Source organism: Typopeltis vanoorti, chromosome 16 (genome assembly GCF_054136105.1).
Source record: "Typopeltis vanoorti isolate ZY-2024b chromosome 16, IOZ_Tvanoo_1.0, whole genome shotgun sequence".
Taxonomy (NCBI): domain Eukaryota; kingdom Metazoa; phylum Arthropoda; class Arachnida; order Uropygi; family Thelyphonidae; genus Typopeltis; species Typopeltis vanoorti.
In genome coordinates, this window is record NC_143564.1 from 12,655,593 (window position 1) to 12,682,090 (window position 26,498).

The 26,498-nt window shown below is 35.3% G+C and overlaps 1 protein-coding gene across 1 annotated transcript in view; it reads left to right on the forward strand.

Annotated features, from left to right (window-relative positions):
• LOC150097850 (tyrosine-protein phosphatase 10D-like) overlaps window positions 1-23,992 on the forward strand; it is a 501,687-nt gene extending 477,695 nt beyond the window's left edge. Inside the window, exons 27-28 of the mRNA XM_090406609.1 lie at window positions 14,043-14,145; window positions 23,936-23,992. Of these exons, the coding sequence (XP_090262735.1) occupies window positions 14,043-14,145; window positions 23,936-23,967 (135 nt within the window). The 3' untranslated portion in view covers window positions 23,968-23,992. The remainder of the gene's footprint in view (window positions 1-14,042; window positions 14,146-23,935) is intronic.
• Window positions 23,993-26,498: the final 2,506 nt, after the last annotated feature.

A 26,498-nucleotide genomic window follows, 5' to 3' on the forward strand; every position in this document is an offset into this window, starting at 1 on the left:
CATTCCACCTGGCTAGATGGTCAATGCTAAGTTTTATCTCGAAGTTTTGAAGCGATTGATAGCGAGAATTCGTCACATGTGGCATGAATATCGTGATGCAGGCAGCTGGTCACTTTTGCACAATAATGCACCATCTCATCATTTGAACATTGAGACAGTTTTTGAGCAAAAACCTAGTTTGTGTATTGGATCACTCACCATATTCACCTGATTTAGCACCCTGTGACTTCTATCTCTTCCCCCAACTTCATTTGCCGATGAAAGGAAAGCGATATGATACGATTAAAAACGTTCAAGCAGCGATGACCACGACCTTCAACAGTATTCCAAAAACTGATATAAAAAATCATTTAATGAATTAATTGACCATGCCAAACGCTGTATGAAAGCTGAGGGAGAGTGTATTGATTGAAATAAATGATTTCAATAATTATAATTAGCCTGTGTTTTCATTTCTATCAAAAGTTCGGTTTCTTTTTGGACAGAGAGTGTATGTACAAATTATTCATGTTTTACCATCTTTCATGTCAAGACCACATGGTCACTTTCACTGGTTGGAGGCAATGTGGTTACCTTGGTTATGTATAGCTCTTCTGATCCTCTGACTAGGTCTAATACACTGCCCACCCCTAATCCCCTCCATCACATTCTGGCTTAAGTAATTTTCTCGCAGCAAGTGTATAAATTATATTTACTTCCTGCCATGTGATCTTTCTTCCTTCCAGTCTATATCTATAGTTGAAGCCCTCCATAATAATTACTCGACCTATACTAATTGTACTAATTTGGCAATGCATGTCTTCCAGATCATCTGTGGAACTCCCTGGCCTATAACAACAACCATCTATTTTGTCTTACTGACCTAAATCTCACACCAGATTGTTTCAAATGAGCAGCCACCGACCTGTCTCCTATTCTTTTTGCTGCAATTCATCTGCTATCATCAGCCTGAAAATACTAAACCCTTCACCTTCAATCCCTTCAGTCAGATTCAAACTATATCATCTGCTGTTAGCCAAGTCTTGCTAATGCCTATAACTTTTTGCAAGGTTGCACTAACCAATGCCAAAAACTTCTCCTTCTTGTTACTGATACTTCTGTCATTAGTATATAGAAACTGCAACATCCCTTTAGGTCCCCCACCCACTTTTACTTTCTGAACTGACTACCCTATCCAATATTTTTGCTTAGAGACTAGATTCCTCACTTGGTCATTCTCACACTCACTCACTTTAATGGGTGCCTTCACACAAACTCACTTGCTTCCATCCTAATTGCTTAAGTTTCCCTGAATTTGTATTTCAGCAGGCTCAGTGAACAAAACTCTCAAGACCCCTAACACCAAAACCATATAGATGCAGTCCATCAGCATTGTACAAATCCTTCTTTCCATCAAACACAGACCAATTCAACAAATCACAGATCAACAAATCCTACATCATTCCTTCTGCACAGTCTACATGTACATTCATTGGCCACCAATACCCTCCTACTCAGTTTTCCTCTGTCATAGCGTGGTAGGAGACTTAGTCTTCACCTTTTGACTCGTCATTTTTTTCTTTTCTAACAACTCCTTTACATCCTCCCTCATAGAATACTTCTTGCCTCTCAAGTCATTTGTACCAACCAAGACAATCATTTTCTTCAACTTCTCTTTTTGCATCTAGATGGCATGGCTGATATCGTGAATTGTTGCGCTCAGGAAACAGGATTTTGTCACACTTTTGTTAAGTACTCTCCTGATCATTGAGTCTCTGTACATAATTTTCTCCTTAACTTGTTTTTTCTTGTTTGTTTGGATGCTCTTTATTATTCCTTCAGATCACCTGCTTCTTTCTATTTTCAGCCCTACTAATCTCTTGCTGCTTCTCGAAATTTTTCTATTTCATGCTTTGTTATATGAAGGATAATATTTAAGTGCTCTATTTCTTTATTAATGTCCTGATACACAGATAGACATGTAATTTGATGCCTGAGTTCTATCACCTCCTTTATGAAGTGGCACAATCTTGCCCTCCTTCCAATACTTAGGAACTTGACCCAGTGCAAGACTCGTATTAAAAAAAAAATGTCAAGGTCGGTGTCAACTCCCTGGACATTCCTTCAGAATACGTAGTGATATATTATCAAGTCCCACAGCCTTATTAACATCAAGTTTGCTCAATTCCCCATACACCTCTTGCTCACTTACAGTCAGTCTCTCCTACCCCATCATCAACTGCTCTCAATCTCTCCATCTTTATGAACTGCTCTTTAAATATCCCCACTATATTTTCCGCAGTAGTTGTTCTTATACCATTTTCTCCAATCAGTGTCATCTTTCCATAATCATTCTTTTTTTTTTTTCTGCTGGCTATATATTGAAAGGGCTCCCTAGGATTCTTTTTGGCTTCATTAGCTAACTGCTACTCATACTTCAGTTTTGATACCTTTACCAACTAAGTCACCCTCCTTGCCTGGTCTTTGTAATCCTCATGGAATTGGTTATTACCACTTCTCTTATGCTGCCTTCATAATACCCTTTTTTCTCTGTATCACTTGCTTAATCTCTGCATTCATCCATTCAAACATTCATTTCACACCTATCTTATTTAACTTCTGACCCTTGGAATACATTTAAACATTGCTTCTACCAGACAGTTCTTGAATATCCTCCAAGCTGTATTAATCTCTTTTCTAGCTAACGCCTTGTTCTATGCTACACTTGCAAGCTGCCTCCTGAGCTCTTCATAATCAACAGCCTTGTAGTTCCACATATACCTTTTTTTCTCACAGAGGTCTTCACACTGCTGGCAATCATTTCATCACTTCATGGTCATTCTCACCAACTGGAGGAGGATTTAGCACCTTATTTATAATTACATCCTCTGATGAGATGATCAAATCCAAGACCTTCAATCCTCGTGTCTCCTCGGTTACATACTGTCTAAGGTAGTTGTCCCTCAAAAACTCAAGAAACTCATTTTTTTTACTTCCAGTTGCTATCTCCTCATCCCAGTCTATATTGCCATAATGAAAATCACCCATAATGATCATCCTTTTCTTATTGGCTTGGCTAATTTGATTATACATTTCATAGTCACTACCATTCACATTACCAGGTCTATTACAACATTCAACCAAGTATTTCATTCTGTTCACCTCTATCTCACACCATACTGCCCCAAAATCACTGGCACTATTTCCCTCTTACATCTCTACTTTGTATGGAACATAACTCTTTCTATATCATCAATAGCACTCCCCCCCCTCCCTTTTTACCCTTTCTATCCTCATGAAGCGAATCATACTCTTCTATCTCTATTCCTGTCAGGATGTCGTCCTCATCCAACCATTTCTCACTTATTCCAACAATTTTTGGGTGAACAGACTCAATTAATGCAAACATTTCATTTGCCTCGTTTCTTACACTTCTAGCATTTGCATACAAATATAGCAGCTTATTCCTGAATCTATAGCTAGTTCCACTGACACCCTTATCTGATGTGACTTCTTTATGCTTAACTCAAGCCATTTCTTTTTCTCCTTATTCATCTTCGAACCTTCTTCAGATCCAACTGTTTTCCCTTGATCCCAGGTCATCCCCTTCCCCTTTTTGTCTACATATGCATTCACATCCTCTTGAAGCATCTACCTTTCTCATTCTCTCCCGTTGTCTTATCCGTTGTCCCTGTCTTACTTCCCCATTCTTCCACATCGCTTACCACTTGATCAGATTCATTCTCTGCACTCACTTCTCTACCTTCCAGTAACAGTCTCTCCAAGTGACTCACACCAGACCCACTCAAATGCAGTCCATTGCTCCTATATAGTTCACTTCATCCTTCAAACTCATTCCACACATTAACAAACTGCACTCCTTTCTCCTCACACATTTCTGCTAACATATCATTCATAATCCTTGCTCTCTGCCACTGTCATACCTGGGCATATATTATTTTATTAAACTTGTGTGTTCTTAATGGAACATAAGACCTTTTAAATCCACGACAAATTAATATATATATATATATATATTTATTTATTTATTTTATTTTTTATTTTTGGTATTTACATGAACATGCACACCACTTACACTCATTTTATTATCAACATATTAGCACTAATACAAGTAGGTTTTTTTCATGCAACTCTGCATTATAAAAACCTGCAATGATTGGAATGCCTTGCCTGAAAGTGTTGTGTCTGCAGAGAATTTGAGTGTGTTTAAAGCACAGTATATGATGAGTTGTGTGTATGGTAAAAGAATCTCCTAGACGAGTCTTTGACTCCATGGGGATCTTGGGTAATAATAATAATAATAATGTCAGATCCTTATCCACTATCACCCCCAGATCTCTTATTTCCTCCACCTACGACAATATATTCTCACCAACAATAAATTCTGCATTCCATTTTTGTTTTCCAAATTTTAAAACCTTACATTTTGCAACATTGAACTCACATCCCCATTCCCAATCACTTATTCAAATCTTCTTATAAGGCCACAACATCTTCTCTACTCTTCATGGTTCTTCCCAACTTTGCATCATCTGCAAACAACTGAATATCTCCATCCAAATCTTCACCAATATCATTTATATACAAGTTAAACAGCAATGGCCCTAAAACAGACCCCTGATGCACACTACTACTAACTTTCCTTTTCCTGGATATCGCTCCCCCATACACAACTTGATGATACCTATCAGATAGCCAGTCTCCAATCCAGTGCATCAATCTAATATCCAACCCGATCCACTCTAGTTTTACTATCAATTTATCATACGTAATCTGTCAAAAGCCTTTGCGAAATCTAAGTATATTACTGTGTATCCTTCTCCTCTCTCCATGAAAGCAGTCACCTTATTGTAATAAGTAAGTAGAATACTAAAACATGACCTCCCTATAGTAAATCCATGCTGCCCATGAAAGATAATACCATTGTTGTCTACCCAATTCTGAATCCTAGTTCTCACAAGCTTCTCCAACAACTTAACTACAACACCTAACACACGAATAAGCCTATAGTTTGATGCTTGAGTTCTATCGCCTCCTTTATGAAGTGGCACAATCTTGCCCTCCTTCCACTACTTAGGAACTTGACCAAGTGCAAGACTCGTATTAAAAAAATATGTCAAGGCAGGTGTCAACTCCCTGGCACATTCCTTCAGAATATGTGGTGATATATTATCAAGTCCCACAGCTTTATTTACATCTAGTTTGCTCAACTCCCCATACATCTCTTGCTCACTTACAGTCAGTCTCTCTTCCCCATGATCAACTGCTCTCAATCTCTCCATGAAGTCACATTCACAAGATTGAAAGACCTTTATGAACTGCTCATTAAGTATCTCCACCACACCTGCAACAGCTGTGTTTATACCATTTTCTCCAATCAATGTCATCCTTCCATAATCATTCTTTCTTTTGCTGGCTACATATTGAAAGAACTACTTAAGATTCTTTTTGGCTTCATTAGTTAAATGCTGTTCATACTTCTCTTTAGCTACCCTTACCAACCAAGTCACACACCTTGCCTGGTCTCTGTAGTCCTCATGGAATTGGTTATTTCCACTTCTCTTATACTGCCTCCATAATGCCCTTGTTCTCTGTATCGCATGCTAACCTATTTTATTTAACTATCTCATCCTTGGAATACATTTAGACATTGCATCTACTAGATTGTTTTTGAAAATCTCCCAAGCTGCATTGATCTCTTTTCCTGCTAACTCCTCATTCCATTCTTCACCCGCAAGCTGTCTCCTGAGCTCTCCATAATCACCCCCCCCTTTTCTTACAGAGGTCCTCACACTGCTGACAACCACCCAGGTAATTACCTCATGGTAACTCTCACCAATTGGTGGGTGATTTGACACTTCATTTATAATTACATCCTCTGATGAACATCTTTTACATTTTAAACAGCATGTAAAAATCTTAGGTTTTCTCTATGCTGAAAAGGTTTATCCTTTTACTTCATTTATTTCAACAAGAATATTAAGGAATGGTAATTTTTTGTGATCTTCCAGTTCAAGAGTGAATTTTGTATTTGGATGCAAGTTGTTCAGATGGTCTTTAAAATGAATTAAGTCATCCATGGTTCATGACTAGATAAAAAAAATATCATCAATATAATGTAACCAAGTTTTTGGTTTCTTGTATTGGTTTTGAATAGCATTCTTTTTGAAATTTTCCATAAAGAGATTTGCCGAGACTGGAGATATTGGAGAACTCGTGGCAAGTCCTTTTTGTTCTCAATGTTTGTCCTGAAATATGATAAAAAAAAAAAAAAAAAAGAAAAAGAAAGTGCTGTCCACATAGTGTTTGAATAGTCTTATTGTGTCTGGTGGGACAAGGTTTACAAGCAAATCCACTGTGTCATCCCTAGGTATGTTGGTAAAAAGTTTGACTATATCTAAACTTGCTAGAATGTCAGAAAGTTTATTTAAGTCTTTTACTTTATTTCAACAAGAATATCAAGGAACAGTAATTTTTGGTGATCTTCGAGGTCAAGAGTGATTTTTATACTGGGATTCAAGTTGTTCAGATGGTCTTTAAAATGAATTAAGTCATCCATGGTTCCTGACCAGATAACACAAATATCATCAATATAATGTAACCAAGTTTTTGGTTTCTTGTATTGGGTTTTAATAGCATTCATTTTGAAATTTTCCATAAAGAGGTTGGCCAAGACTGGAGATCGTGGGAAACTCATGGCAAGTCCTTTTTGTTCCCAATGTTTGTCCTGAAATATGAAAAAAAAAAAAAGTGCTGTCCACATAGTGTTTGAGTAGTCTTGCTATGTCTGATGGGACACTGTTTACAAGCAAATCCACTGTGTCATCCTTAGGTACATTGGTGAAAAGATTGACTACATCTAAAATTACTAGGATGTCAGAAAGTTTATTTAAGTCTTTTACCTTTTCAATAATATGTAAACTATTTTTCACATATGAATCTGTCTTTCTTATATCTGGCGCTACCAGATACTTTACCAATTTGAAGTCAGGGAATCTTTCCCATCTACAGTTGGCCTTAATTAAGTTTTACTCTTTTCCATAAATTCTTGAGACTAATGGATGTTTAGATGATAAAGAGTTTTTTAATTCTTCTGGCCAATTAGGATGATAATTATTTTTATGGCTATTTTGCCTGCTTTTGTTTAGGAGGGCCAGTGGCGCACTCAGGATTTAATCTTGGAGGGGGGCCCGAGTTGAGTAGACGTTTTGCGAATACACACTACATATCGCATGACCTATAACTGAGCATCTGCAGTGATCGCTAATTCATAAGTAGCACACAACATAAATAAAAAAAAAATGAATTTGAATTAGGAAAAGATTTTTGGAAATTTTTCTAGTGTTTTTTTCCTTTTCTTTGGGGGGTTCCCGGTTCCCTTTGCCCCCCCCCCCTCTGGGTGCGCCACTGAGGAGGGCCCTTTTTTTAATGTCATTGGCTTTTTACTCAAGAATTCTTAGGGTATTTGAAGATGTACTTCAAACATACTGACTACAAACTGGTATTCACCACAAACCAAAAATTGGCAAATCTTCTAAAATCCACTAAATCTCACATACACAAAGAAATATTAGAACACCACAACATAGCCTACAAATTTCTCTGCCAAAAAGACTGTGATATCACCTACACAGGTTCTACCATCAGTCTTTATAGGCAAGACTACAAGAACACTTTTGTGACTGTAACATCCCTATTCCAGAACATTTAAACACTAAAAAACACAACATCAAAAAGAAAAATAGAATACAAAGTATAGGGAAAACAGAAATAGCAGTTCATGCCCTTGAACAGAAACATACCCTGCAAATTGACAAGGCCATCATAATAGACAGACAAGACAATGAAACAATGCTTAGAATATCGGAAACAATAGCCATAAAATATGATGAGAACTCAATCAACATCCACCAGCCCTACATAATCTCCAAGTGTTGGAAGCTCCACAACATAAAAATTAGGTCACAACTCCAACCAATAGGCGATAACACAAACACTTCAAAGGCAGAAACACCAAGCTGACACGACATAGCATCGACTTCTTCCACGAGTTCAGATGACCCACGCAGTTGAAATGGCTCACACCCCGTCAACCCTCTCCCTGGCCCCCTTTTCTCATAAACCCTTCCTCTAAAAAACAGCTTCTATTTTCAGTCCCCTTTTTCATCTTTTTCCCACCCTACGAAAAAAGCGCTCTGCCCACCCTTAAAAATAATATATGTATATATTATATATATAAAAAAAACTGTTTTTTTTTTTTTTTTTTCAAATTAATTCTCCCACATTGCCTAAGCCTCCCCCACTCCCCTTTCAACACCATAACAGCAGAAGTATGCACACCACAGAAAGAAGATAGGCAACAACATCCAAGAAAAGGTATGTGCGAATTTTCTTCTGTTATGCTACATATATTTGTCTCTAAAATACATCTGCAATGCCCTAAGAATTCTTGAGTAAAAAACCAGTGACATTAAAAAAAAGGGGCACTTCTAAACAAAAGCAGGCAAAACAGCCATAAAAATAATAGTTTTTAAGAGGAGTAACATGGGAGTTTTCCCAGAAATAATACATATATAGGATGCTAATTTTTTTTAGTTATTCATCTGTGTTCATAACCACTGTTGCATTTCCTTTGTCTACCTTCACTATTACTATGTTTTTATCTCATTGTAATTCTTTAAGAGTTGTTTGAAAACACACTGTAACCAAGTGTCAATTTCAGTATGTTTCCAGGTGGTAATTTAGGTTTGAGTAATAAACTGAAGTTTGAATACAGATGATGTCTGCAGAGTCTCTTGGAAGCTGGCATATTTTCTTTTCAATGTGCACTATGATGTCTACTTTTAGAATGTCCTGTGGGGATAAGGCAAAATTAAAACCTCTCCCCTAAGAGATTCTTTTTCGGTGCCAGATATGACTTTGGAAGAAAGATTAATGACAATTTAAGAGTGGTCTAGATGTTTTTCTTTTCTTATTGAAGCAGGTTAAATTTTTTAATCAAATTATATTTCTTTTTTTTTTTTCAGAAACAGCTGCAGCTTTGTTGTACATAAGTCTGTCAGTAATATCCCATATGATTGATCTAGAGCAGGGGTCGACGAACCGGGGTAAATTACCCCAAGTGGGATAAAAATGAAATTCTTGGGGGTAATGAGGACTCAATAGACATAAATAAAATTATATAAAAAGTGCATTTTGTTATGACAGAAATTTTTCTTCTGGCAACACTGCATCTGGCCAATGTAATATACGTGTTTAGGAGATGTCACGCCATGTTGAACTCCAAACAATTTGGTTGCTAAGGCATTGTCAAGGGGCTAAACAGATATTATTTGTCAGATATTACCTGCCTTAACCTTATTTTTTTGACATGTGTTTTTGCTTTGTTTAAGTCGATTTAAGTAGTTATTTAATTTAATTTATTTCAATAGTTCTATTTTAAGTCTAAGATTTTCATTTATTAACCATATTTTAGTTTTATATTAGTTTGATAATTTGATTAATATATTTTCTCCTTGCTCGATTAATTTTCGATGATCAGCAAAATAATTAAATACTGCCTTCATCTTGAGGACATGTCTTAGTGCCATGTTTACCAATTAAATTATTGTAAATTTAAATGAACTTTAAAAAACTTAAATTCAATCACTGTCTTTTTTACCCTTCAGATGACATCAACTAGAAACAGAATATACCAGGAAGAGTTCCTCAATTATGGGTTTACACAAATAGAAGACAAAGGAATAATGAAACCACAATGTGTTGTCTGTTTAAAAGTATTGACTGCAGAATCTTTCAAAAAGAGTCAATTGAAGAAACACTTTGATAATTTGCACCTACATCTGTCTTCCAAACTGCAGGAATACTTTGTAAATTTGGAAATGTCTGTCATTAGACAAAGACTGGACAGCAACTTGAGAGGTACATTCGATCAACGTTCAGCATCAAAGACTAGTTTTGAAGTGGCCTGGTTGATTGCTTGAAACTAGAAACCATATACTATTGGTGAGAAATTGGTTAAACCAGCAGCTTTGAAAATGGCAGATATTATATGTGGTCAGAAAGAAGCCATGAAACTAAATTCAGTGCCCTTGTCTGCAAAAGTTGTGAAAGAAAGAATTTCTATTTTAGTAGAAAATGTGAGGGAACAAGTTATTTCTTCAATAAAAGAGAGTAAATGCTTTGCTATTCAGCTTGATGAGACTACAGATGTCAGTAGTAATTCGCAGCTGATAGTATATGTTCGCTACAAAGGTTTACATGCAGTTGAAGAGGAATTGTTGTTTTGTTCTCCTCTCGAGTTGTGATCTCATGGAATTGATGTCCTCAATAAAGTTAATGAATACTTTAATAACGTTAATTTAAATGGGAAGACTGCATTGCTGTGTCTGTTGATGGAGCTCCAGCTATGTTGGATCATGTTAGTGGTTTTTCAGCTTTGGCGAGAGAGAATAATCCAAAAATTGAAGTTAACCACCGTATGATCCATCGCCAGGCACTGCTTGTGAAACATTTGGAACCTACACTGGAAGCCGTCATGCATGATGTTATCAAGGTTGTCAATGTTGTCAAAGGACATGCACTAAACACGCAACTATTTTGTGAATTATGTAAAGATGGTGAGGCTGAATATACAGACCTACTTTATCATACAGAAGTGAGGTGGCTCTCACGTGGAAATGTTCTGAACCGAGTGTGGACTCTCAAAACTGAACTTGAAATTTTTATGGTTGATCAAAAGCATATTCTCACAGATAAGTTTACAAACTCCTCGTGGGTTGCACATCTCGCATATTTAGCTGATATTTTTGAGTATGTGAATGCATTGAACAAAAAGAATTGCAAGGAAAAAACATCAATATAATTTCAGCCAGAGAAAAGATCTCAGCATTTGGATCAAAGCTTTTATATTGGAGACAGAAAGCAGAATAAAACAAGATAGCTGCCTTTTCAAAGTTAGCTTTGTTTTTGGAAGATTGTGAAAATATTACTTTTGACGACATCAAGGATACAGTTATAAGGCATCTTACCAAACTCAAAGAGTGGTTCTCTGATTACTTTCCAGATCTTGATTCACATACTGTCAGTTGAGTTGTAGATCCCTTTAAATGTGAAATTGCTGATGTACCAGAAGAGCCTCAAGGGTTGGCAGAGGCACTTCTTGAACTTCAATCCAATAATGAAGCACGTATTGAATTTGAAAACAAAGCAGATCTGTCATATTTTTGGATGTCAATAGCTGCAAAGGCTTTTAAAATCGCACATGTTTACATATTACCCCAAAATATATTTATTTATGCCGATGTTTTTAATAGATTCAAAAGGTTTATTGAATCTATTTATACAGAGAATACAATTATAAATATAAAAAGTATAAAATAAATGCAATAAAATAAATTAATATCCTCATTATGAAACAACAGAATTTCTTTGAAAACTTTTTCACTTCAGGTTTTGGAGAAACGATGTTGTTTCATTTTTGATACAATAACAGTCAAAAAGTTGCTGCCTTTTGCAACAATCTACCTTTGCGAACAAGGATTTTCCACTGTAATGAACATGAAAACAAAGCAGAGAAATCGATTGGACCCCGGAGACAGTATCCAAATTGCTCTGACATTAAAATGCCCCAATTTTGATGTTATTGTATCAAAAATGAAACAACATCGTTTCTCCAAAACCTGAAGTGAAAAAGTTTTCAAAGAAATTCTTTTGTTTCATAATGAGGATATTAATTTATTTTATTGCATTTATTTTATACTTTTTATATTTATAATTGTATTCTCTGTATAAATAGATTCAATAAACCTTTTGAATCTATTAAAAACATCGGCATAAATAAATATATTTTGGAGTAATATGTAAAAAAGTTCCCCAACCCCTGATCTAGAGCATAAATTTGGATATTTTTTTGATGATGGGGAGGGGGTTCCTTTTGGACCATGTGGGGTTTTTTTGGGGTAAGATGGATTTCTGCAAGTGATTATTGACTAATATTGTGACTTCCTCTCTGTGGATGTTATCTTCTCTTCCTGAGTGAAATAGTTTTTCATTCTTGAAATTGACAACACCTTCTCCTGGCCAGTGTGTTTTGGTAATACCTATTATATCCCACTCAATTCTCTCTAGCCCATCTCCATCAGTTTGGTCTTTCCTGGTTTAAAAAGAGTCTTATGTTCAGTGTTCAGGAGGTGGATTATATTTTGAGAAAAATGTGAGAAATAGCATATTTCTCATTTGTTTCCTGTGATCTAAAAACAATTGCATCAGCTTCCCTGGATGTGGTACCATTATTTTGGCTTCATAATGTGCTTCTTTATCCATAAGGGGTTTTGGCAATTTTAATGCAGCCATTTTGCCACTTCTCTGCTGCATTTGCCTTCTAGTATTAGCTGGGCATGGTGGTAGAAAAGATTTCTACTTCACAAGAAGATCAAAGTAAGATCGAAAAGGTTCACTCCTAGTCCTCAAATACTCTAATAGCTATTTGAGCTATTAGTATTGGGGGAAAGGAGTAAGAATATATATAAAAAAAAAGGGTAAGGACCAGTCTACAGATAATATAATAGATGTGTATTACATGAAGTAAGGCATAGTCCATCATCATCAGGTACTTCAAGTTTTCCACTCTCATACTCGACTAAAGCGAGTCCTTGAGGTGCCTTTTTTGTAGAGGTTGGTATCTTGAAATCATCGCTACCATTCTTGTATTGAATTTGCATATGTATATGCTGTCTGTTCAAATTTGCTTTAGTTGTAAGAAGTAATAACAGTGGATGCAGAAAGAAAATAAATTTATGGCTTCTGATACCTCACCACTGGTTTAAATGACTAGTGTTGTTTCAAGTATCAACCTGGCTGTAGGCTCAAGAAGAAACAGTGATTCAGGAGAACACTAATATTATTAGTCTAAACCAGTGATTTTCAACCTTTTCCATAATATGGCACACCTAGACTAATTATTAAAATTCTGCGGCACACTAAAAATATATTCTTTTAATTTTTTTGATGATCTGGCAAAAAATAAGCATAATTTTGATTGATTTACACACACAAGAAGAGGGAAGACCAGACACTAATAAATAAATGCCCAAATTATGACATTATTTCTTTCAATTAATTTGTTTTCATAAATCTCGCGGTACACCTCGCAGCACACTGGTTGAAAATCGCTGGTCTAAACTAATAAATGAAAGATAGAGACACAATTTGTAGACATTACAATAAATACCTAGGTCTAAGCTTAACTACTACAGAGGATATCATGTCACTTGCAGTAGGATTACATCCACAAGGATATAATTGTATTATGTTAGTAGAACTTCTAAACTTGACAAACTCTGTTGTTTGTTTACTTCAGTATAAAGAGCTAATAAGCTTCATTTCGTTGTTTGTTGTTTTCAGATGAAATTTTTCCATGATTAGGTCAGCTGCATAATACCAATCTTCATGCTCATGAAACACTTTGTTATCATGGATTTATAATGATAAGATGCTCTTTTAAGCTCTCTACATTGATCTTAGAGTTGACCCACTTGTGGGTCCCATAGTACTTATTTATTATTAACATAAGCATCTTCCAGAAATGACTTAATTTGAAACTGCATTTTGAGAGTATGTAAAATATATATGTATAAGTAGATATATATATATATATATATATAGGTAAATAATAAATATCAAAATAAAATTTTTAAAAATTTAGAAACTTTAGAAGACCCGCTTCTGAACAATGCAAGTCAACAGAACTGAAGACAAGGAATGAAGTGGTTCACTTCATAATGCCTGAAGTAGCCATTGTTTATTCATATTTCAAGTGATCTGCTTCTTTATTCAATAAAGCATATGCATTAGGTAGCGAGACCATGTGGAAAAATTAATTCTATTAAGAAATGTTCCTACCCACCTAAAAAAAAGGTTTTTGTAAAGGTTTTCTGAAAATGCATATAATTTCTATATGTCAAATTTGACATTTTAAAACTAGAATTTAATTTATAATAGTCACACTGCTTAATATTTTAAAGTATATTTTTCTTTATTAGCAACAATATATTTGCATCCATCAATGCATCTTGTGTGTGCTTAATGGAACAGAAGACATTTTAGATCCACGGCGAATTAATTTTGATAATCAAGGATATGAAGGTTAGTATGTAATATTTTTCAAAAGATGTCAGTAAATATATATATATATATATGGCATAACAGATTTACTCGTCTGAGAGACATATTTTTTAAAAAGATTAAATGACTGAAAGTTGAAAGCTGAAAGATAAAAGTAAAAAATACTATTTAATTAAGCACGACTAATTTCATATTCATAGAAGGCTTCTTTGGGTGTATAACAAGAAGGAACAACCAACAAAAATTGCAAAAGAACAAAAAAATCTGTATTTTAAAGCATTAGTGTATTAACATTTGAAGCTGTTTTGTGTATCTCTTCATTGTTGGGTGTGCGCATGCATTCAACATTTCATGAATGCCAAAGTTGGATGGCTTCAAATGTTAATACGCTAACGCTTTAATGTATCGATTTTTTGTTCTTTCGCAATTTTTTTGTTGGTTGTTCCCTCTTGTTATGCGCCCGAAGAGGTCTTCTATGAAGACGAAACTAGTCGTGTTTAATTAAATAGTATTTTTTATTTTTATCTCTCTGCTTTCAGTCATTTAATCTTTTTTAAAAAATATGTTTTCCAGCCGAGTAAATCCGTTATGCCATATCTCTAGCCTTTATGATGAAGCAACATACAGAAACATAAGAGACTTCCAAAAGACTTTGCAAAAGATTGGCCTAAACATCAACAGGTTAATGTTTCTAAAGCGTTGTAAATTCCATGTTCTCTTTCTAATCTTCATTTCATTAAGAGAAAATATTAAAACAGAATGCGAAGAGAATATACCATAGAGCTAAAAAGGAACTTCTGAATGAAAGAATTTATGATACAAAACATACTTTGGCTCATTTATTTACTAATAAAGCTTCTTTATCTGATACTATTAACATACTTTAGACAGCAACACTTGGAAACTTATTAAAGAGACAATTGAATTTCAAACTTCGAAGATTTTGTTAGTTTTGAAGACTCAAAACTAACAAAAAATTTAAATTAATTAGGAAATTCGAAGTTTTAAAACAAAAACAAGAAAAATCATTAAAATCTAAGTTTCAACTCTGTCCTGACAAGATTGTTATTAAACAAATCCAGTTACAATCTTTCCAGTGTTGAAAAGAATATTCTTAATAAGAGCTTTAATTTCGTGATGTCAACAAATTCCATCCCAAAGGAGCTGTTACTTACTAAAATTGAAAAGGCTACCTCTTTTCTTCCTACTCAAGAAACTAATTTATTCCATATGGAATCTATTTTTATTATCAACAATGTAAAACCACTTGCAGACATCATCTCTCCAGCAGAACATCAAGCAATTACTAAACTACAAAAAAAAAAAAAAAAAAAATATAATAATTCTTCCTGCAGATAAAGGTAATGCCACTGTCATCCTGAATACTGAAGATTATAATATGTTCCAATTATTACAAACAGGTACTTAATTAATTCTTGTCAGAGATTCAACTCGTGAATTCTATAACCATACAAACAACCTTCTTAGAGTTTCCTAGAAATATTCGATTATCTGTTCGTTCACTTCATCCTTTAATCCTTCGATTATATGGATTACCAAAAATTCATAAAGAAAATACTCCACTAAGACCAATTTGTAGAACATTTTGATTCAACTACTTATAATTTAGCAAAATCCCTAAAGTGCTTATTCGGCTCGACCTCTTCTTTTGTCAAAAATTCTGTTGATTTTGTTTTAAGTATCAAAAACATAAATATTCAAGAAGAAATTATGACTAGTTTTGATGTTGTTTCCCTGTTCACAAATGTACGTGCAGAAGTTCTTATTCTGTTAAAAGATAAATTACCAAAAAAAAATTATATCTTTATTAACCCATTGTGTTAATTCTGGATTCCAGTTTAAAGACATTATTTACAAACAAAACTCTGGTTTAGCCATGGGTAATCCATTATCACCCATACTGGTAAATCTATATATGGAATCTTTTAAAGAAAAAGTTATATCCTCCTTTTCCTTTGAAACCAAAATTGTGGAAAAGATGTGTCGATAACATCTTAATATGGAGCCATGGTGCTGAGTCTCTAAAGAATTTCCTTGACCACCTCAACAGTCAACACCCAAAAATCCAATTTAGTGCAGAATTAGAGATTGATGGCCCTCTTCCATTTCTGGATGTTGAACTCACTTGTATTTCTGAGAAATTAAAAATCTCTATCTACAGGAAACCAACTCATGCCAGCAGATGTCTCCATGCACAGTCACATCACTATCCACCTCAAAAACTTGGTATTATCTCTATGCTAGGCGAACGTGCTCCTCTGTGAAGAAGATATTAACAAAGAACTTCAGTTTTTTCTTACAACCTTTCAACAAAATGGTTATTCGAAACAAACAGTTAATAAGTTACTTTTCAATCCACCTCCTTGCCATACTGAAGATAGAAATAGTTAAAAAAAGGCTACATATCCCTATCATATATCATTTCTATTTTGCCAAAGTTCTTAAAAATACAACATCCAGACTTCTTTCACTCCTCTTCTGAAACTCCATTCCTTGCTCAGTAGGTGCAAACAAAAACATGACAACCTGAAATATCCTGGTGTTTACTGAATTTGGTGCAACTGCAATAAACCTTATTTTGGCCTGACAGAAAAATCCATCGAGTTACGTCTTGAGGAACATAAAAGAGACGTCACATATGGTAGAACCAGAGTTAGTGCTCTGTCGAACCATGTCCTGAATTCTGCTGATGCTAATGAAGAAAACTTCGTTCATCCAATCTTATGGGACAAATCTGAAAATATCTTTAGATGCTATGATGAACTAGAAAGAAGAATTGTGGAAAATCCAAAGAAATCGTCTTCACTCAAATACATCTCAACACCAACCTCAGCTATAATCTCTCAGACTGCCATTCCGTTGCCATCCAACTTTGGTGTTCACGAGATGTTGAATGTTTTCCTCATTGTTGAGCACATGCCCAACAATGAGGAAATACACAGAACAGCTTCAAATGTTAATATATGCTAATGCTTTAATGTATAGATTTTTTTTTGTTCTTTTGAAATTTTTATTGGTCATTCTCTCGTTATGCACCTGAAGAAGTCTTCTATGAAGACAAAACTAGTCGTGCATAATTAAATAGTACTTTTTACTTTTATCTCTCTCAGCTTTCAGTCATTAATCTTTTTAAAAGATATATATATATATATATTTTTTTTTTTTGTGTGTGTGCGTGTGCGTGCGTGTTTACTTAAACGTGCACACCACTTACTCATTTTAGATTTTTTACATAAAGCCTTAGTTGTGGCCTCAGTTTATTGGTGTAGTTGGAGCTGGCTCTCAGAATATTGAACATAAAAGGTACAGCATTTTTTTTAGGAAGGATGGACCAGACAGGAGAGAAGGGGACATGATGCTAATGACATCAGGTGATTTGAGTTCAGTTAGGATAGAAAGCTATGATGCAATATAGGAACAGTTTTCTGTGTAGCAGTGTGTTTCAAGCTGTAAGGTGTGCAGTGTAGTCTAACAAAATCAAATACAATGTGAAGTGTTACTACAAATCTGTTGATCAGGATCAGATGCTGGTGACGATGAGATATGTCATCATCTAAAACTAATAGGTACTTAGTGAGTACTTACCATGGTTATTTTAATGTTGATTGGATGTTGAGTGGATAGCAGTAAAATCTCACATGAAGAATGGAGCCAAATTTATCAAACTGTTGCATGACAGTTTCCTTAAGCAGCATATGATAAAGGGAACACAAAGTCAAAGAGTATTAGATATGATTATAGTGATTGGGAAGGGGGGGGGTCACTTAAAAATGTGACTGTTCTGCCTCTAGCTGGTGACATTAATATCAATCATACTGTTACTTGGGTGGCTAAGTGTATGGATATTCCCTTCAGAAAAAGTTAATGCTAAACTGTAAGCAGGAAATTATTACTGAGGAGAATATTAGGTTCGATCTCATGGTATCAGTTGCTATATAGAAATATATCAGAAGTGCATGGGGAATATTAAAAAATACTTCAGTTGCAATATCAAAATGTGTCCCTAGAGGTTAAAGCATAAATGGGAGAAAGAGTAAAATGGATGTGCACTCTTATTAAGCAATGATGAGGATGATTCCATAATTTTCACTTATAAAAATTATAAGTTGCAAGCCAGAAGAGTTACAACTATTATATGGAAAGCTAAATGTGAGTATATGAAAACAAAGTGGTTCTCAGCCAGCTAAAAATAACCCAAGACAGTTCTGTCATTATGCCACAAGTAAAAGAAAGAATGAACATAAATAAGTAACTCTTTTGAATGCAGGTGGCAGACGCAAGAGATTGCTTAATTAATGAATGCCTTTTTGAGCACTTCTAACTGCATCAAACCACTTGGATCTTGGTTTTCCTCTGTGTCTTTTATTATTTCCCTACCTCCATGGAGTCACAAGACTCATCATGGAAGGTCAACACAGTCTATCATACCACTCCTTAAACTCATCCACTGTCTGCACGTTCATCACCCTCTCAGGCAATGCATTTCTTGCTCCTACCACTCTCCATGCAAAATACTTACTTAAAAGGATAAAAAAATCATCATTATCCCTTTACTCAAAAAATGAAGATGATGATGATTTTTTTATCCTTTTACTCACCACTCCCTTTTTCAGCATCCAGGGATGGTTCCCTTGTCCTTCCTCCTTCCTCTTGTTCTACCATATGAAAAATCCCCTCAGTGGAAATATTATAATAATCCTTCAATAGCTTAAATGTTTCGATCATATCCCCTCCTTTATCTTCTATCCACCGAACTCTGCAGTCTGCATGTCCTCATAATTACCATTGTACAGTCCTGATATCATTTTGTGTTATCCATCTCTGCACCCTCTCCAAGGTTACTTCATTCCCTTCAAATCCCAGTGACTAGATCTGAGCATAGAAATCTAGCTGTGGTCTGATCAAAGCTTTATACAATGGGACCACTACACTTTTATCTGTTGTGGTCATTGTCCTCCTCAACAGTGCAATAATTCTTTGAGATGCCTTCACAAACTTTGCTTGACATCCTGAACACTTTAAATCTCTACCCAACAATCACCCTGAGATCCCTTGTTTCCTCCACCTCTTCAAGATAACCCCATCAAGTGAGTATGAAGTATCCAATTTGCAGATCCCAAATTTTAAAATCTCGCATTTACAGTAGTTGCATTAAACTGCCATCCCCAATGATTTGTTTGTCTTTCCAACCTACTCAAATCCTCTTGGACAGGCAAAACATCAGCACTGTTACTAATAAACCTACCAAACTTCACATCATATGCAAATAGCTGAACATTTCCATGTAGTCCTGTGACAATATTATTGACATAAAGATTGCACAGCAATGGTCCCAGTAATGAGCCCTGTGGAACTCCACTTGTAACATTCCTACTCCCCGATATTGCTTTCCCATATACAACTTTCTAATATCTAGCAGATAGGCAATCACCAATCCAATCCACTAATTTGATATCCAAACCCTTATGTTGCAACCAAAAATTCAACTTGTCATGTACCCTATCAAATGCCTTTGAAAACTCCAAAAAAATTACAGCATATGCCTTACCCTCATTAACTGCTTTTGTTACTCTGTTGTAAAAGGTTACAAGATTACTAATAAATCAGGATGTATATGACACTGGTAATGTGAAAACCCTAGCATTGAATCTTGGGGGACACCACTAGTCGCCAGCATTTACCGCAAGATTCAGTGCTGGGGCCACTTCTGTTTAATTTGTACATAAATGATATAGGATTTTGCTGAAAGGATTTTGCTGATGATGCAAAATTAGAGTAATAGTGATAATAGTGTGGATAAAAGATAATGGGTGTCAGTTTAATGTGGAGAAATGTAAAGATACATTTTGGGATAAATAGATTACAAGCTATTGTACCACATTGATTTAAATATACTCCAGGAAATAAATGAAGTTAGGGATTTAGGGGTGGTGATAGAGAGTTGAAGTCTAGAGGGCATATTGCTAAGGTATCTCATACAAGGGTGGTCTGAAAAGTTCTCAGCCTAATAATGAAAAAACAAATTTATAATTTCAAAATTATTTTTATTTTTAAACATAATTTCCCTTAAGACCAATACATTTATTCCAGTGATGCTCCAGCACCATTATCCTGTCTCTGTAGTGGTTCTCAGTAAGAACTGCAAAATGCTGACCAGTGAGGAAAATTTTTAGTTTTGGGAAGAGAGAGAATTCCAAGAGAGCCAAATCTGGGGTATATGGTGGATGTTCCAACAAATCATAGTGCAGATCTCTTAATTTTCCCATTACCAAAACACCTTTGTGGACAGGTGCATTGTCCTGATGAAACATGATTTTTTCTTCTGCAAACAGAATCTTTTCTCACAAATATTTTCATCTAGTCTGGTTAAAAGATCGCAATAATATTCCCTAGTTATTGTTTTACCCTTTTCAAGATAATTAATAAACAAAATGCCTTTAGCATCCCAAAACACTGATGCCATGACCTTTCCTGCTGATGGAACTGACTTTGTCTTCTTTGGTGCTGAACAACCGGCTTTTGTCCACTGTTTTGACTGCTGTTTGGATTCTGGTGTATAATGGCGAATATAATTCTCATCCACAGTAATAAATCAATGCACAAAATCAGTTTTATTCTAGTTAAAACACTCCAAGCACTGTTCAGAGATTTTCATGCGAGTGCGTTTTTGATCTGCTGTGAGCAAGTGCGGCACCCATCTTGTGCAAAGCTTTTTCATTTGCAGTTCTTCATGCAAAATATATCCTACATGTTCTTTTGAAATGCCTTTAGTTTCAGCAATTTCATGCACTTTGACTTGCCGGTCATCCAATATCATATCGTGAACTTGATCAATGATTTCTGGTGTTGTTACACTTTTTGGACGTCCTTCACGTTGATCATCTTCAAGGCTGGTACGGCCATGTTTAAACTCAGCAGCCCATTTCTTAATTGTCAAAAACGAAGGAGAAGAGTGCCCATAAACTTTTATGAACTTCAAATGAATTTCTTTTGGCATTAAACCTTCTTTTACAAAGAATTTTATAACGCACGATACTCAATTTTATCCATTTCAAAGGAATACAGACAACACTTTTGCTTCAGACAGCTGTATAAAACAAACTACTTGATAGAATGTCTTGCAATTTCGCATGGATGCTTATGACTGATATACCAACTTAGAAAAAAAAAGAAATCTTGCCGATAGTGTTGCCATCATGGTCGAGGTCAAGAACTTTTCAGACCATTCTCGTAAGATTACGTGGCTATTGAAGAACACTAACAAGTAGAGATAAGGAAGTTGCCATTCCTCTTTATAAGGCCTTGATATGCCCTCATTTGGATTACTGTGCTCAAGTCTGGTTCCCTGCTTTGCTTGGGAATGATTATTGAGTGATCCAGATGGTGAGGGGTCTGTAGAACGTTTCCCTATGAGGATAGATTGAGGGTGTATGGACAGCAGAAGTTGGTTGATAGGCATAAAAGAGTGGATATGATAGAAACACATAAGTTACTTAAAGAATTTTATAAGATTGATGCAGGAGAAATGGTACAGAACTTGGCTAGAGGGTACAGAAGAAGAGGTCATTTTTGGAAGTTGAGTGACAGCATGGTTAGTAGAGGTGTGAAAATTAGATTTTTTGTTTGGAGAGTCATGAAGGTACGTCGACAGGGTGTAGCATAGAGGCAGCCTGCCTCACGACGCGACTTAATAGGGGTGCTCGTTCAGCCATATTGCGGTAGGTATGCTAACAATTCCTGTTAGCGTAGCAAGTGAGGAAAGAAGTTTTTCCAAGCTAAAACTGATTAAAAATCATATGCAAACAGCAATGACCCAAGAACGATCGGTTGGTCTCTAGAGGCGGACATAGCTTGTAATTTAAATTTAGAAGAACTTATAAACAGTTTTATTGTGCGATATCCCCATAGAGCAAACATTTAATTAATATTATTATGTAATCGTTTTGCATTAATGTTTATCTTGTAATAAAAACAAAATGGCAATTGGAGATTTTCTTATATTTTTGTCTTATAATCTATCAGGGGCGATATTTAATTGTTTGCCTCAGGACGGGATCTAATCTGGCGACAACACCTGGCAAGGTGTATCATGTCATGTGACGAATAACATGTCTAAGAGCTTTGTATGATATAAAAACTGCCATTCATCAGCTGATATGTTGAATGTAGAGTTCCGGGTATTGACTGGAACACAAGTTCGCACAAAAACATTCAGAACTGAGGCTCATAACATGAGTTGTTTTCATGGTAGGACTGCAATATGCAAGCCCCACATTACTTGAACCAGCATACAGGATCGTCTCAGTGGTGCAAAGAGCATGTACAATGGAACATGGAAGCTTGGAAAGCTCTGCTATGGGGAAATGAATCATGCTACACCCTCTATTGAGCAGATGCCTGTTGAATGTCTGTTACCAGAGTGCATAAACCCAAGTATAAAATTCAGAGGTGGCGGTGTGATAATATGGTCCTGTTTTTCCTGGTTTGGCCTCAGACCTCTGGTCGTGTCACAAACATTGAATCCCGAGATTCAATGCATTGTCATAAGACTGCTGCTCTAACTGCATGGTTTTTGGACATGATGAATGTCACTACACTTGACTGGCCTTCACAGGGCCCTGATCGCAATAGGATTGCGATCAGGGCTCTGTGGAGAGTATTGTGTTATGTATGCCCCCATAGGATTGCTGCAGTCATCACAGCGAAAGGGAGGTCCTCCATCATATTAGGTGGATGCCATAGCTGTTTGTTCCTCACACTATGATGTCTGTTGACTTCTTTCCAAGCAGTGTATTTGAATCTGCCAGCCAGTCAAGGAGTTTACCTTCATGTTTAGTGTGCTGTAGCTCCTCCTTCCTTTCCGTGATCAGTATTGCCAAAATATTTATTTCTATATTTATTATTTAAAATGTCACCTGCGTTTTTTTTTTCTTTGTCTCAGTAACACTATCTATTTTGACACGATACTTCTCTAGTTGTTTTGCCAGTTTGATTTATTTTCCATTGATACTTCTTACATTAATGGTTCCTAACTTCATTCAAGTTAATGTTCAGTAGGAAATTTTTTTCCTGTAGTCAACTTTTTGCTGTTTGTTCTGGCTTAGTGATAAGGACAACTGGGGCATTCTTTATAAGGATATGTGGAGATTCCTTAAGCAACCCTGATCGAAAGTATGCACCTATTCAAATACTTTTAGGACAAACTAGATGGATGTGTTTACCATTCAGTATATCATTATTTTACATATGTACTGGATATTTTTTATTATGTATATATTTTCTTTGGTCTCTGTTAATATTTACTTTATTTATTTATTTACTTTTGCTTTCATTATTCAGTCTCCAATCATTTCAAGTTATTTTGCTGAGTTGCCTCTTTAAAAAGCTGGTGCTTTCAGTAATTCATAAGTGATTTAATTCTTTTTCCATTTTTTCCAGCATTGTTTTTAGTTTCCAATATAATCTCTCTATTTTGCCATTCCAATTTTTAAGTATTTTTTTTCCTAAGGCTGCCATGAATAGGTGATGTATCTCCTTGTCTAATTCCCTTTTTTCTTAGGGAGTGAGGGGGATAGGATTTCATATTATTTTTCTGATTTTGTAGACGTAATTGAATTTGAGAATTTCTCTAATTCTCTTATAATATAAATGTAAAACTTTTCAAGAATTATCTTTTTTTAGTTTTATGAATGAATAATTTCAAATAATATATTTTTTTGCAGTTTACTGTTATATGAATTTTAGTATTTAAAGTTGAATTGATTATTAATTTCAAGTTGAATTTTTACAGATGATGAAGGCATTGCAGAATCTGGAATGTGAAATGTTTGTTTCCAAGTGAAGCATATAGACTTAAAATGAAAGTTGTATTTATAAAACAAAATACAATTATTGTTGTGTATGTAAAAAAAAAAAACAGACAACGTGGTTCTGTATTACCAGATATATATTTTGTATAAAGCATTAAGGAAATTATTTCTTATAAATTGAAAGTATATTTTTATACAGTGAGTGACTATTTAATGTCCAGAGATTCTTCTCTCTCATCATCTTGCAACCCATGCAGACTGGCCAAAAGAGCACTTGCAACTAGCAAACAATACATTGACCTGTGTTGCTTCAGCCATAATTATGAAACAACAGTTCCCCCCCCCTTTCCCCACTTTTTCAACCCTTTTTATAGTTTAGTCACAGCAGTTCTTTTGACACATAAATGCTGTAGGTATCTTACTGATCTCATTAACTTTGTCTAGGATTCATCCTAGTTCTTTCTTCCTTGTCATTACAAAGCAGTACTATATCATCAGCATACCTCAGATTACTGATCAATCAGCCATCTATCCTAATTCCTGTGTTAAGCTCATCCAGTGCTACATGCATGAGGTCCTCGGCATAGATACTAAACAAGTGAGGAGAAAGGCAACCTTGCCAACCTGATGCCAATCAGTTAATCCAATGCCATAAATATGAATCAACAGCTCCCCCCCCTCACTTTTTCTACCCTTTTACTATGGCTTCATGCTCACTGTACAAATTAGTTATCAACCTGATAATGTGTTGAGGAAAACCCATTATTTTCATTACCTCCTACAAATTTTATATGCTAAACACCAGTCAAAAGCTTTGGAGTAGTGTGTGAAACACATTACCATAGGGAGTCTAATTCTTTATTCTTTTCAATGATCTGTCTAAGGCAAAGGATCTGATAAGCACTTACATAGCACATTTGGAAGAAAATGGTACATTGCACCCTTCATGTGTGATTTCGATTCTTATTGCAACTAGAGGAATCTTTATATGGGCTTTTTTCAGTTGAAGGTGAATTAGCCAATCTCATGTGGAGGTAGCAGGGCTTTTTCTCCAGGAAATTCGGGTTTTTCCCACACACAGTTTACAGACAAAATATACTGGTGGTGGTGGTAGATGGTGTTGTGTTGATGGTAGTAGTAGTAGTGTCATGTAATTGTAGGATTAAGTAAGAGAGACAGTGAGTTGTAGTGGAGTGGTGTGTGCTTTTGTGATGAGTCCCTGGACTCCTTAGAGATGTCATGTAATAATAATGTTCCTTCTTATCCTCTGAAGCAAACAACTGAATTATAAATGTGCTGTAGGTGCTTTGGAACCCCAGTAATATACTGGCAAGTAATAGCATCAAGGCAGTTCATGCTGAAGATTGTAAACACCTGGTGATTGTCAAGTTGAAATAATATCACTTATTTTACATTTTTGCATTCAAAGTAAAGGTCAGAGTTGAATACAAATATTTATAGATCATTAGGTTTTCATATGTAATGTAATGTATTCTTGTTATTTATTTATTTACTCTTTTTTACTATTATTCCAGCATGACTTTTAGTCCTAACTGTTAACTACCTGGAAAAAAAAAAAAAAAAAAAAGATTGATTAGAAAGTATGGTTATGAGTTATTATATTTTATACAAATTTATTTAATGCAGGTAGTAAAATATACGTGATTGAAACATCGCTAATATGTTAATTTTCAAACATAACTTCCGAATAGATTCAGACATTTTGTGGCTAAAGTTAATGAATCCCCCTCCATGCCTTGTTCATTGAACCTGATCTGAGAACATTCAACAACACAGTGATGATGCTTTTCATATATGTGGTGATACCTGAGGCGATTTGATATTCTCCTAGGTTACTATTCAACATTGGAAAGAGTTACTGTGGATGAGATTTATGTGATATGCAGATGCATTTGTCTTTGTCTATCCATCTCCACTCTTTTTCATAGAAGTTGAGAACTTTAGGCTACTGTTTGGTTTTATGCAGGTGAGAATTAGAATTTTCATGTACATCTTAACAGTCTTTCAACAGTTACCGTACCGCTTAAACTTTCTTCACTTCCATGAAAATTGAATTGCTTGGACCTTGTATGAAGACTCGCCTTATAGTCTGTTCACCAGTTTGAAATCTGGCATCCAACAGCTCAACAGCTTATGCATGTTTTGACTCTACAATATTACTTATCACATCTGTATTAATAAAACAAAGTATGTGTATATCCATAAGTTTTTTTGTTTTTTTTTATGGAGAAAACATCATCCATGAGTGGCTGATCAAGCTATAGTACAGTAGTACTGGGGATGGGCAATAAGGAACTTGTTCATATTTGAATTGAAAAGTTGTGGATTGTATTCCTTTGGAAATGCATTTTTTAATTTTCTCCAAGAAATTTGGGGTTTTCCCACATGCAGGCAAATCAGCCAGGAGAATACACAAAGTTTAAAGAAAAAGGCATTTCACACAGCCATTCAGTTTCTGAATGCTTTCCTCCTCCATTCATACGGCTCTTGGCTGGCAGAGATGCTGAAACATTTGCCATTACT